Genomic DNA, 14,213 nt, shown 5'->3' with positions numbered 1-14,213 from the left:
TATCTCAGGTTCGGTTTCCTCCTAACCAGGTCTGGTCTAAGCTTTCCAGGAGTTGAGAAATAAATGAGATAACACCGCCCTCCCTCCTACAATGCTAATCATATCATGTGTCTGCATATTGGGCCAGTCTTTCCTTTAGCCTAATTTTTCTGAGAGTCTTTCCTTTAGCCTAATTTTTATTTTCTTTTAGAACTTTTGTAAACATTGTCTTTCTGGGAGCTGAGATGCCTGATGCATTCCACAATATTTAGCCATGAAATGAGTCACTGTCCTTTCTTTTGCACAGATATTCTGTGTATGCACAGATGCGTGCATATCTTTGCGCACTTCTAACTTAGTACTCTAAACCACATGGCTCCTTTGCTCACTTTCCCAAGCTGACTGCATATGACATCTGCACAGGGAAGACAGTCCTTTTAATGTAACCTTTCCTTCCTTGAACAGCCTCTGGGGCCAGAGCTCAGCACACTTCTTTCTCAGATTAATAATGAAGCTTTGTCCCTTGGCTCTAATAATATTCTGATTTGAATTTAGCATGAAAGAGAACAACCTATCAGTTTTTATGAAACTCAGGCTTCTTAGTGACCATTGTTGAGTGTATCAAATGTGTGCTAGTTGGTTTGAGGGAAGCAGCGAATGTCCACACACCACCAATGGCCATGGATGGACTTGTTCCAATCTGCTTGCTCTGACATGATAGCCACTTGCCACATGAGGCTACAGAGCACAAGATGGACCAGTGTAACTGAAGTAGTTTTAAATTTCAAGTTAATTAAAATGTAACTAGCTACATGTGGCTACAATGAAACTTTGCTCAGTGCAAGTCAGAATATGAAGGTGCCATCACATCTGGTATCCCAACTTTTTTACTTACCTGGTTTGTTGCTTCTTTTACAAAGTTTCATTTTGTAAAAGACCTGCATTTTGAAAGAAAATCTAGCGCTCCCACAGAGCCTTGCACTTATTAAACCTTCTAAATGGGGCCAAGTAGTCACAACTTTCCACCGGCCATATCCTGCCTTTTGGTTGGACCATGTCATTCTAGAGTTCCTGGTCATTCTAGGAATGCAAATTCTTGGGTGCAAACCCCTTAGGAATTGCAAGTCTTGGTTGCAATACTGAAGGGAAAATTTGTTTCAGATCTTCCTAATGTTTTTGTTAGATTGTTTTTCAAAGCAAGCCAACAATCATACTTTTACATTGTACGGAACATAATGCCATTTGTGAGTGTGTGAGAGAGATATGAAAGAGAGATCCCATATAGCACAGCTGGGCTTAAACTTTTTCTTGCATTTTCATTATTATTAATTATATGTCTGTGTAGGTATGCACCTGAGTGCAGGTGTCCAAGGAGAACAGAGGGATCAGATACCCCTGGAAATAGTTAAAAGTAGTTAAGAGCTACCCAATATGGGTGCTGGGGATTGAACGCAGGTTCTCTGAAAGAACAGTATTAGCTCTTAACCTCCAAACCATTTTTCCAGTCACCATGTCTCAAACTTAGACCCTGAGACATCAGCCTCCAGAGTACTGGGAAGACAGGCACATAACAAGATCTTCCTCAAGCCTTCTCTCAGATATACACTACCTTAGATGAATGCATCTATCCCCCAGCAATGAACTGTTGTTCTTAATATTAAAAAGACAATACAAAGTTTGTAACTTTGTAGTCATTTAAGACAAGTCCTCAAACTAAGATTCTCCTGCCTCACACTGAGTTCTGAGATTACAGGTATGTGCTACCATGCCCTGCTTATTGTATCGTAAGCTCCATTCTGCCCTCTGATTATGAAAAATATGAGCTTCACTTCCTAGGACTGTTTCCTTAAGGTAAGGTAGAGTCCTACAGCAAATGCCTAAGTAGTTAAGTATTACAAAATTCTCTTCTCCAAAGCTGTAAAGCTCTGCATCCCCAAACGCCACGTTCAAGTGTCCTTGCAGGCCATCACTTTGTGTGCTATGTACAACCATGAACTACAGGACATTTAACAACTTTATAGGTGAGAAATGTTCTTTTCCTTATTGTTTTCTGGAAACAAGGTCTTGGTATATAGACCTGGCTGGTCTCCAACATGTAACAACCCTGCCTCAGCCTCTCAAGTGCTGAGAGTATAGACAAGTAGCACCATGTCTAGCTTTGAGAAATTCTTAGTATAGCTTTTCTATTTTTTTGCTTTTTAAAGTTTTGAGGTATAATTAGAAGAAAACAACAAACATAATACTCACACAAAACATTCTCCTAATCCTTGGGATCTCCTTCTCCAAGTCTGCATAGAGCTACTGATATGCTGCTGTTACATTAGTTTGCAGTTTTTAGATGTCAAGTGGAATCAGTATGCACCTGCTTGACTCCTTACCCTTGTCAATAAGATTGAGATTCGTTCATACTGGTGTGTATACCAACAGCCCATCCTTTCCTAATAGTGATGAGCACTGTGTGGACACAATACAATCATCTTTTCCTGCATGAAAAGCAACTTTTCTGTGGCTACTTTCTGTAACAGACACAAAACTTCTAGGTCATTTTTAGATTTCTAGCACTGTTCTTTTACTTCTGGTCCAACAACACGAATGTCAAGCTCTAGTTTCCACATAATAATGTACTATGCTAGTTTCTTTTCTTTTCTTTTTTTTTCTGTGATAAAACACCCTGACCAAAAGCAACTTTGAGAAAGGGTTTATTTGGCTTACAATTTCTGGTTAAAGACTTTAATTTCAAGAAGGTCAGGGCAGGAACTTGAAGCAACTAGTTACATACACTATGAAAAGACAATGAGTGAGCGCATGCATTGTGAGTGCTTAGCTTGTTCTTACACAGTCCAGGATCCCTTGCCTAGGCAAAGGCAGTGCCCATGGTGGGCTGTATTCCTTATCAATTAACATAATCAAGACAATCCCACAGGCCAAGCTAATCACAGCAATCCTTCACTGAGATTCTCTTCCTAGGTGATGCTAGATTGTGTCAACTTGACAAAGCTGGCCAGCCTGTTCCCTTACATATACATCAATACACATGTATACCTCTGCCCACCAGGAACCTAAACAAGGCACTGGCTCTATACTCCTACCACATCCAAACTTTCTAATTATTAAGCGCCTGCCCTACTTCTCAATTTTATTTTCCATTACAGCCTAACATTCCCCAAAGTCTAGTTTAGTATACGGTACAAAGAATAAACCAGAAAGTTAATACTTGGAAAACACAACTGCTGGCGTGAGACAGGGGAAGAAAATTGTATTTGCTATTGCAGATATGTCTAAAATAAAAAACTACATGGTTTTATTTGCAAATAAAAGATTGTTCATTTGTATTTTATTTAAGAATTATGCCAGTTTTATTAACGCACAAAAATAAAGGGACAAAGTCTGGTGCAGCTGTCCCGCACATCAAGTACAAGCAACCTGTTGACCAATAACCGATGAAGTAACTCCTTGTTCACAGAGTAGAATTTAGCAAGTATGACAGGAGAACCTATGTAAGCCACAATACACAATCACATAAGCTGGTCCTGTAGCTGTCAGACTTTATCAGTAGGAACGGACAGCAGGAGGGATGGTGGCACAGTCAGCCTCATTCAAGGTCTTGTCAATAACAGGTCTATAATTCAAAGTAACCTTGGAGAAAAGAGTCAGGGTGAATCAAGGCATGAAAATTTACAAAAAGCCATTTCTTCTGTGCTTCTATAAAATTAAACCATCAAAGTACATTTACAGGCATGAGAACCTTACAAAAAGGAGTCTCAAGTTTGCTAGCTATGTGAATTACGGTAACTCCTCCTACCTCATTCCCATCTGTACCCTATGCTGGTTTCCAACTCAAGCTCTTCTGCCTTAGTTTCCTGCTATCAATTGAGCAGCTGTCTGTCAAGACACTCTGCTTAAGTGACTGAGTCCAAGCAACCATGGCCTTAACTTTCTGAAACTGGGAGACAAAGTAAATCTTTATTCTCTAAGTTATTCATGCCAGGATGTCACAACAGTGATGTAAACAGTGTAACAGCCATCACTTCTTCCTTACTCGTCTTAGATATCTGATCACTGCCCAGTGCTCTTATCTGGCACAGAAGATGAGGGCTGGTCCTGTACTAAGGGTCCCCTTGAACCACCCAGGAACTGGATTCTGTTTCTAACAAGAAGCATTACTCACACTATTCTCTTTTGGTGCTATCTCAGATCTGCTAACAGCTGGTTTAGAACTAGGTTGTTTCCTAAACTGTCATCCATCAAAGGCAAAACAGGCTCATTACAACCCTGGGTGATGCCAACATACCTTCCCAGACTCGACGTCCACGTATGAGAGGGTGTGCTTCCTCCAGTGTTCCTCAAAGGGCCTCTTCTGCTGTCCCTGGATGGGCTTGGAGTAGTCATACTCATCAATCCGCTCCTGAGGTAAAAAGCACACCTCCATCTCGCATCATACAACAACATCAAAAAACACAAAGAATATTAAAAGATGCACACGAGAACAACACAGTAGATGGGGACCTTGGCAAATAGCTTTTGGAGCCAGGAGTGCAAGTATACAAGACCCATTTCTGCACTTTCTCTTAGAACTCTATGGATGGATACTTATTGGAATTAAATATCATTTATGAATTCTTTTCTTTGACTCCAGGCACTGAGATTTCCTCAACTTTTCTCTTCAGCATTTTTAATGTAAATGGGTTGTTTTGTTTTGTTACAGGTTCTCTTTACATAGCCCTGGCTGTCCTGAAACTCACTATTTAAATGAGGCTGGCCTCCACCTACCTCTGCCTCCAAAGTGCTAAGATTAAAGGAATATACCACTATACTCAGCTTAATTTAACTGTTATTTAAGTTCAGCATTTATACTGAAGAAATATTAAGTATCAGAACATTGCTACCGAAAAAAAAAGTGCTTATGTGAATATATTAAATGAGCAAGAGGCTCTTCAAATAAAAACCAAGATCAGACACCTTGCTGTTTCTACTGAAAGCAAACATGGGAGAAATGGCAGAGGGGAGGCTCCTTACCTGAGTCAATGGCCTAAAGCATAGCCCTGGCTGGACATTCCTAACTCTAGCATAAGCCTGCCCGAGAGTAAGCAGAATCTACCTCAAATCCTCAAAGCCCTGTTTATTCAGCTCCTAACAGTTAACTCTGAAGAGGCTTCCAGCCCTTGGTACATACTGGGGATATGCCTACCCAAGTCTCTCTTTATACACTTGATCATTGCAGCTTAAGTCAATACATGTTCATAGCACAGTGAAAACTTCTGCTTAGCTCACATTCCTATTTATTCACCACCCTACACTGTTCAGAACCTGTGTGACTGTCATGGAAAATCTAACTCTGTAGCTGATGTATTCATCCTGAACTTGGAGCTATACCCAAGCTTCTCCTTGTGTCTTCTACACATGTAGACTCCAACATGTGTGCTCTAAACAGACAACACTCTGCATAAAAACCATGGCCAAGACAGACCTCTAATTTCTTTTCCAAGCCTCAGGACATGTCTAAGCTGATGACTCACGGATAGTCTAATTCAGTAAGTCAGCATTTCCCAAACTGTCACTGGCTGCATTTTATCCTCAGCCCTGCTAAAGACCAGGTCTGCTCTGTTTATAGATGCTGCATGGGCTGACTCAAAGCAAGGAAAAGGTACAAGGTTCTGAGAGTGAGACTTGGAGGAAAGAGTGTTTTTCTTGATTTACTTTTGTTAAAAATAAAATGAAACAGAAAAAGCAAGTAGGAATAAGAAAAACCAGGCAGGAAAATGTCAGGTCAATGTGATGTATCTTGAAGACATACTTTATAATCTTCCCTGGCATGAGCACCCCGTGACTCCTTCCGTGCCTCTGCACCATATATGGTCTGCAGTGCACATAGCATCAGGTTCTGTAGCTCCAGGGTCTCCACCAGGTCTGTATTCCAGATTATTCCTGGGGACACACAAGAACCCATGACAGAGAGACAGGATTAAGTCATGTCAGTACTCTGGACTCACCTGCAACATATAACTGTGGGGAACAGACAGCTGGACAGCAAGCATGGAATAAGGTTATAGTAAATGGTAGACACCACGCTACCCCAAAGAAGGCGGTGTCCTCTCAGAGTTCTGCTGACTCACCCCTGTCAAATGTCTTCAGGTGCTTCAGGTCTCCATACAGCTGGCTGATTTTCTCACAGCCTTCTTGCAGTACGCTTCCCACACGGAACACTGCAGCATTATTATGCATCAACTATCATAAGACACCATTACAAACTTTTAATGCACAGGAAAAGACAGGCAAAAACTCTCACATCTTTAGTTTTCCTACATTTTACAAATTTATACAACTTAAACTAGGAAATTCGGACTGTGGGTTAAATTTAGACAATAGAAAGGGTCTTATTATGCATGCATGTGATCCTCCTACCACAGTCTTCCAAGTCTGACTCTTTATCTTAGTAAAAATTAAATTTTCATTAAACTTAAAAAAATGTTTCTATGTACTACATTATGTATGTATCTCACAACGAATCTATATAGGTCACTTCAAATTATTTTACTTATCTGACAGCGTTTCTGGAACACAACCATCCAGAGTCCAAGAGGGCTAGCAGTGGTGGGTGAAGAACTGTGAGGTCATGAAATTAAAAGCAGGAAACCAGGGCCTCAGAACCCTTGTGGGGTACTACCCCACTGTCCAAGGGGCTAGATTAGCTCCTACCCTATTTACTTTCCCCACTTTCTGATTGTGTTACAGTACAAGATTCAGTCTAAGGACATATGTCTCTTTCCATCTCTGAGCTAAGAGGAGCTAAATGAAGTGACACAACTAATACTAATTCTGGGCAATGAAAGGTGAGCAAGGGTGCCATGCTGGTTTTCAAGTGACCCGGGACTGGGTTTCTGATGTTCTTCCCTTTCCTATTGGCTGCAGCACATATGATACACAGTAGTCTGAGGACGATGACAAGCTCACATATAGGAGTGCCAGAGAAAGCTAAGTCCCTGGTGCTAAAGCTGCTTATTTCTGTCCTGAACTAAGAACTCCAATGTTCCATGTGGAAAAAAAACACACTTCTGCAAGAGAGGCAAAGTGACGAACAGGTCCTCCTGCTGTTGACCCCCAAGGACCCGTGGAGGGTAGCTGTGGCTGTGTCTATTCCTACCTTCTGCATCCTGAGGCGCAGTTCTGCTGTTCTTATGCTTCCATCAGCAAATCGCAACTTGTCAAGATTCATGACCGACTCTTCTCCAGCATTTGCCTTAATTGGAGGAATTTTATCTCCTTAAAAACAAAAACAAACAAACAAACAGAATTTAACTTTCAAAACCACTAAACCACTTGGGGAAAAAAAAGATTTTTGAATACCACTCAAATTATACCATAGACATCCCAAGAATTCGAAAAGTATAGAAGTAATCTGAGCCAACACTGTCTTGGCACAACCTAAGGTATGATATACTCAATTTTTAAAAACATACACAGAAATAAGGATACTAGGTAACCATTCCTGCAAAGATTAGACTTGCTACTCTAGTAAGGAAACTTGTTACCCTTGAGATAAGAGGTTACCTCATACTTTTGCTCATAAAGGGATAAACATGGCTCTGTCCTCTTAACTAGACCACAAGAACATGACTTTTACGCAGGGGGTACAGCTGAGAAGTACAGTACTGTTTTGGTGAGGCCCCAGATTTGTACCACATTGTCCCCTTCAAAAAATGAAATAATACTCTTCACTTTCACTAGTTATTTAAAAGGCCGTTTTAGGTGGTATATGCATTTTCTAAAGAGAAATGCAGGCAAAACTGTTTCTTGCCACCTCCTTTCCAAGGGAACCAGAGAACTGGCTCTTACGTGTCCTCCCAGGCATAAAACTAGCTCATTTTCCTTCCTCTCTCCCTTCTCTGTCTTGAGATATTCATGAACTCACTATATAGTTCAGATCAGCCTTGAACTAGCAATCTTCTTACCTCAGGCTTCTGAGTACTCAAATTATAGGTATGTGTGCCTGGCTTCATTTTAGTGTTAATTTTTTTTTTTTTTTTACTCCATAAAACTGACTTTTCTTATAGTGCACATTTTTACAAATTTTAACACCTCTATAAGCAAAGATACCTCAGACTTGTACTTTAAAAATATTACACCATTACTCTTGGGAAGAAATATTACAAACCTTATTACAAACCTTTTCATATTTAAAATTAAAGAATTAAAACACAGTGAAGTTTGCTGTCTTTTTGTAGCTTTCATTTTTTTAGATGAGCTTTTCAGGTTTTAGCAAACAGAGTTCTATGTAAATACAACCAGCACAAGGACAGCCCAGCAACCATGATCTATCTTTCTTACAGTTTGCTACTTCCAGAATTAAAATCACACGTGCAGCCTTTTGAGTCTTACTCTAAGCATCCTGTCTGAGATGTTGCTGGATGCTGACATTTATTCCTTTCATCACTGAATTTAAATTTACATGTATTTGTAGACCCTATGCACATAAAAGTATAAGATATTCTTATAAAGCTTTCTCATTCTCAAAGCAAAATAAGTGAGTCTCTACTTTACTCTAGAAGTGATTTTGATCCTCCCTGCTAGGTACAAGGCTTCCAAAAGGCTTCTTCTAGTGTCAAGAGAAGGTACGCTGAACCCTACCTATGCAGCTGGCCAGCACTACGGACTAGGAATTGTCTTCACATTCAGACTTGTACTGTGGCATGACTAGGAGCGTGAAGATGCAATGTACAAAACTGATGATCTACATCTTTCTATTTACTAGTGAGGCAGGGTGTGTGCTTTCTACACCATCACTGCTGTTCATCTATAAAGCATCTACTCTACAGAAACTGTACAACTGGCATCCACAATTAGCAAGAGGAAGGAAAAAGTAGTGGATGGAAAGGGAGTCTCCTCTTCCTGAAATGTTCTTTTACACCACTATTCTGAGCAAATAGACAAAACAGCTACCCTACCATGAAGGCTCATTGGGGGTTGTAGCTCTGGTAACCTGGTTCTGACTGCTCAAGCAAACTACAACACAAGGAACATTTTTCTTTTATACATTGTTTTAAGCTATCATAAGAAGACATTAACTGAAATTCATTCTATCCCTGAGGGGTAGGACCTTATGCCATCCCTTTATTAATGAGATTCCATTATATCTTGTTTTTAAAACAGGCTAAATTTTTTTCATAATTACCAAGAAGCTACAGATTCCTTTTTACTATTAAGACTATTTCACTATAAAAATAATTTATAACAGGCAAACAATATAAAACTAATTTCCATTCAAAATACCAATTTCTTAATAGTGTATTTTAAAAACATAATGACTGTAAATAAAAAATTTTAAAAAAAGGCAAACAAGCCAGGAAGCAGAGGCAGATGAATCTCTATGAGTTCAAGGCCAGCCTGGCTGATAAATATTGAGTTCTGGGCCAAACAGAGCTATATAGTGAAAGTGTGTTTTTTTAAAAAAGTGATTAATACACAATATTAATACTACTAATCTGTTTCTATGGGAAAAGCAAATTTCCAGCAACAGTCTCCTAAAATAGCTCAAGGGCTTGAAGAGAACACATACCTGGCCTGCAAGTTTCTGCAATGCTCAAGGCACAGGCTCGGCCGAAGACAACAAGATCTAATAGAGAGTTTGCTCCAAGTCGATTGGCACCATGCACTGAGGCGCAGGCAGCCTCCCCACAGGCGTACAGGCCAGGCACAATCTGATCCCGGCCATTCACGTGCTTCAGCACCTGCAGGAATATTTCAGATGAGGCAGTCATCAAAATACCTATACTTCCACACACCTGCTTCCCATGCCCCAAGTAAAAAAGGAAAAACGGTATCTTCTCTATTTCACTCTCTTTAGCATATCCCCAATTCTTTTGCTCCTGAACTCTTGCTGTTTGTTACAAGCAGGTCAAAGGATGGTCTAGCTTCCTCAGTCTCAGTCACCACCTGGTTTGACTAAGGAACGTGGCAGGAGAGAGAACACCAAAGGAATGAGGAACACTGAGGATCATCTGTGAAGGGTGATACTGATCCCCACCCTTTGTCCTGACCAGGAGTCTGAAGCAGAAGGACTAGTTGATGGCACTTGTGAACTGCTTATAACCCAAGTACCAATTGACATATATATATATAATATATATATATATATATATATCATTAATTTATAAGTTCATTGTAAAAGTAGCAGATCACATGGAAATGCAATTGTAAAATGGAAAAGGAAGGGGAATTAACATTCTATTGGTTGTTACCAGAAGATGCAAACCCAAGAACATAATCTAGCATCTTACTGTCTGGCAGGTATGACATCTTATAATTAACATTAAACTATCAAATACACTGCACTTTTGGAGGGAAAAATGCCTGGTTTTGCTTCTCTGCCTCTAAGACCTAAGGGGATTTTTATGAGGTGGGCTCATCACCATCACCTGCCCCTTGTAGTTAGTGGGAATGCCACCCATGTTGTAATGGACAGTGGGGAGGACAGGGATGGGCTCCTTGGTGACATCCACACCAGCGAAGATCATGGCCGTCTCTGAGATTCCAGGCAGACGCATGGCCAGCTGCTCAGGGGGCAGATGGTGCAACTGCAGGTAGACATGATCCTTCTCAGGGCCACAGCCTCTGCAAATACACCATCGTAACATGAGGCAAAGAGCAGCAAGAAAGAGCTGACTAAAATCACTGAAGTATGTGAGCCTCAACAATCCTTGATCTTTAGTAACATTTCAGGCCAGTGTCTCATCAAAACTTTTTTCCCTTCAAGGATTTTTGTCAGGGACAATACTATGCAAGGACATAACCTGTACTCACAAAACTCACATTCTCATCTTGGGTAGCATGATTTCCTATGTTTTCCTTGGTAAATATGTTAGAAAGTTTCCCATAACCCACCAGACACCTCAGTTTTAAATGAAAATGTCAAGCCCACATAAGCATTAAGTAACAGGGCCAGGCATTGGGAGTCTAAAGCAATTTCACCACAGAAGAAGTAACACACAGCCCTGAAGGTTACCTGCCAAGTTTCCTGTAGGTACTGAGTAAAACAACATAACTCCTAAGACTAAGACTTCGCTGGGCGTGTGAACCTCACTTTCATTCCAAGAGTATATGATGACACACTTCTTACACACTCACTGGTGTGAAGAAGAATCTCAAAATGTAGATCTTTAGAAAGCTAACACAAGCTAACAGATGTAAGTCAGAAAATAATGGGGTAGCTTTATTCTCTAACCCTAAACCTGAGGTGCAGGGGTGCCTGTCTGCAAAGTTAAGGTGCTAAAATACATAGATGTGATCTGCTGGCTACCAAAGAGAAAAGAAGATGTGTTTGTCCACCTGCCCACACACATGCATCCCTAGAAGGGAGTCACAGACCTTCCTTCACGAATCTCCATAGTCATGGATCGGGATACAACATCCCTGGAGGCCAGGTCCTTGGCAACAGGGGCGTATCTTTCCATGAACCTTTCACCTTGACCGTTGATGAGAATACCGCCCTCTCCACGACACCCTTCTGTGATGAGACAGCCAACACCATATATACCTGTAAAAATCCAGGTGATTAAATGCTTGTAAATGAGTGATAACAAGATAGCTATTTCAAATGGTTAATCCTTTTTTTAGAAACCGTTTTTTGGGAGGAAAGCAAAGAGCATTAAACTCAAAATAAGAAAAGTCAAGTAGCAGGTATGTGTGTCACAAGCAGCAATGACAAATCAGAAAGCACAACAGACACAGGAAGAGTAGCTCATTCACAAGACTCTAACCCATACTCTGATTAAATATCATGTATGTTTAGTAGACTTAATTCTTTAAATATAACTTTATAACACGAAATGCCGTAACAAGTTTAAGCAAAACTAAAACATCTGGGAGATTTTCTATCTGAAGTACCCAAACAGCAAAGATGACAAATTATTCAAATGGTTACTATTTGTTTGTATCAATTCTAAACATTTACTCATAAGTTCTATGATGGCCCAGGGTAATAAGAACTCCATCCCTAGAGATAAAAAAGTCGAAGCTTAGAAATCATCTAAGTCACAGACCTATTAAAGAGCAGAGCCCAAATTCACACCTGAGGAGCATGATGTCGTCTGAGTTCTTAATATAACGCTGTTGCTCCTCAATATAAAGAAAACAAGGCAAGTACTGAATTTTAATGGAAGAGGCTAAATAAGTGTTATTTTAAAGTTAAATTTTTCTTTCATATGTCAATGGGTTGCATGTTCTAAGTAAGAATATAAGTTCTTACATTTCACCTGCTTTTCACTTTTCATAGCTTCAATAGCATCCTTTAGGTAGTTTATTTTTTATACATTGTGAAGAAAGCATAAAAAAATGGAATGTAAACACAGTATATGATAGGAAATCCAGAGGCTCAGTGACACTGGACAGAAACTGAAGAGAGAAAACTAACATTTATTTTTCATTCTCTAATTCTGTTATCTCTCCTCTGACTCAAGGCTCTGACAGGAAGAGCTAATTTTCCCCATAATTAGCTCTTTCATTCTTCTAAATCCAAACCCTAACTTTGGCATCAGGTGGAGCCCAGTCTTTTCTAACTTCACATCCCTCTTAACACGAGTGCCTAAAACCCCTGAAATCAAAATTATGAACTGCTTTTACAGAACCAGGAGAAAACTCTCCTTGAGGACTCAAGACAGGAAAAGTGCACCACAGAACTGACCAGGTATCACATGCTTATAACACACAGAAGAGCCCAGAGCCAGAGAGGCAGCCCATCCTACCTGTGGGGTGGAACTGAACAAACTCTAAGTCCTGGCAAGGCAAGCCAGCCCTGGTGACCATGGCTAAGCCATCCCCTGTGGTGGTATGGGCAGATGTGCAGCTGAAATAGGCTCGCCCATAGCCCCTGAAACACAAAACAGTGACTATAAGCATCAGTCTACAACAACCCAGGCATGTGTATGTGGCACACACTACTGGGAGGCCACATTTTCGATGCTGCCTCCATGTAATGGAGGTTGTGTCACACAGGAAGGAAATTTTGTATATTTTCTATTTGGTACTCTGTGCTTTATCGTCAAAGAATTTTCCCGATTAAGATGTATTACTTTAGCTGGGCATAGTGGTACACACCTTTAATCCCAGCATTCAGGGAGGCAGAGGCAGAGGCAGGCGGATCACTGTAAGTTTGAGGCCAGCTGGTGTACAAAGTGATTCTAGGACAGCCAAGGCTACACAGTAAAACCCTGTCTCAAAAACAAACAAACAAACAAATAAATAAATAAATAAAAGTAAAAAGAAAAAGAAAAGATATATTACTTTTTTTTAATTAATTTATTTTTTATTAACTTTACATCCTGGTTGTAGCCCCATCCATCCTCCCCTCCTAGTACTATCCTCCCCCATCCCCTCTAGCCTATTCCTCAGAAAAGGGGAGCTTTCTTTCCCATCCACCCCAGCTCATCAAGTTGCCTCAGGACTGAGCATGTCCTCTTCCCCTGTGGCCTGGCTAGGCAGTCCTGCCAGGGGGAAGTGATCAAAGAGAGTTCTACATTTTGATCTATAGATAGCAGAAGACTGCCACAGCTATAGCATAGACCTCAAAGCCTGCCCCTACAATGACACACTTCCTCCAACAAGGCCATACCTCCTTAAAAGTGCCACTCTCTATGGGCCAAGCATTCACACACATTCACACACACACACACACACACACACATATATGGGTCTACCTGGGGCCATTCCTATTCTAACCACCACATAATGAAAATTATTTATTTTATCATTTCTCCTCCAGCTTTACTATACATTTAAAGATGTCCACATTATCTGATAAATGTATACTGGGAACGAATTTTCACAATCAATTTCATTAACATATTCATAGTGTTACATAATTATCCTTTCTTTGTGGTGTGGACACTAAATATACTTGGCAATTGTATCATTACTGTAGACATGTTATCTCTCAGGTTTCAGAAACTGCTCATCTCATGACTCAAATTGATCTTACTTGAATACAGATGTCCCTCATAGATTCATGTTGAAAAGTCATGGCTAGCTGCATTTTTTGAGAGGTTGTGAAACCTTTAGGATATGGGGCTTTTGGGAGGAAATAGATCTCTGCGTCTATGTCCCTAGGACTATACACAGTCCTGGGCTGATCTTTCACTTTTTGCCAGGAAGTGAAGAGCTCTCCTCCATCTCATACTTGTCACAACATCCTGCTCAAACACATGACTCCACGAGCTGCTGAAACCATAAGCCAAAATAAACCT

General features: G+C 40.4%; 1 protein-coding gene across 1 annotated transcript in view; it reads right to left on the bottom strand.

Annotated features, from left to right (window-relative positions):
• Positions 1–2,662: 2,662 nt before the first annotated feature.
• Sdha (succinate dehydrogenase complex flavoprotein subunit A) overlaps positions 2,663–14,213 on the bottom strand; it is a 24,427-nt gene continuing 12,876 nt past the window's right edge. Inside the window, exons 7-15 of the mRNA XM_021631429.2 lie at positions 12,717–12,841; positions 11,341–11,509; positions 10,392–10,587; positions 9,533–9,704; positions 7,121–7,239; positions 6,093–6,204; positions 5,774–5,904; positions 4,271–4,384; positions 2,663–3,615 (exon numbers count right to left, since the gene is read on the bottom strand). Of these exons, the coding sequence (XP_021487104.1) occupies positions 3,529–3,615; positions 4,271–4,384; positions 5,774–5,904; positions 6,093–6,204; positions 7,121–7,239; positions 9,533–9,704; positions 10,392–10,587; positions 11,341–11,509; positions 12,717–12,841 (1,225 nt within the window). The 3' untranslated portion in view covers positions 2,663–3,528. The remainder of the gene's footprint in view (positions 3,616–4,270; positions 4,385–5,773; positions 5,905–6,092; positions 6,205–7,120; positions 7,240–9,532; positions 9,705–10,391; positions 10,588–11,340; positions 11,510–12,716; positions 12,842–14,213) is intronic.

The sequence above is a fragment of the Meriones unguiculatus genome, chromosome 3 (assembly GCF_030254825.1).
Source record: "Meriones unguiculatus strain TT.TT164.6M chromosome 3, Bangor_MerUng_6.1, whole genome shotgun sequence".
NCBI classification, from domain to species: Eukaryota; Metazoa; Chordata; class Mammalia; order Rodentia; family Muridae; genus Meriones; species Meriones unguiculatus.
This window is presented reverse-complemented; position numbering and strand designations above follow the sequence as displayed.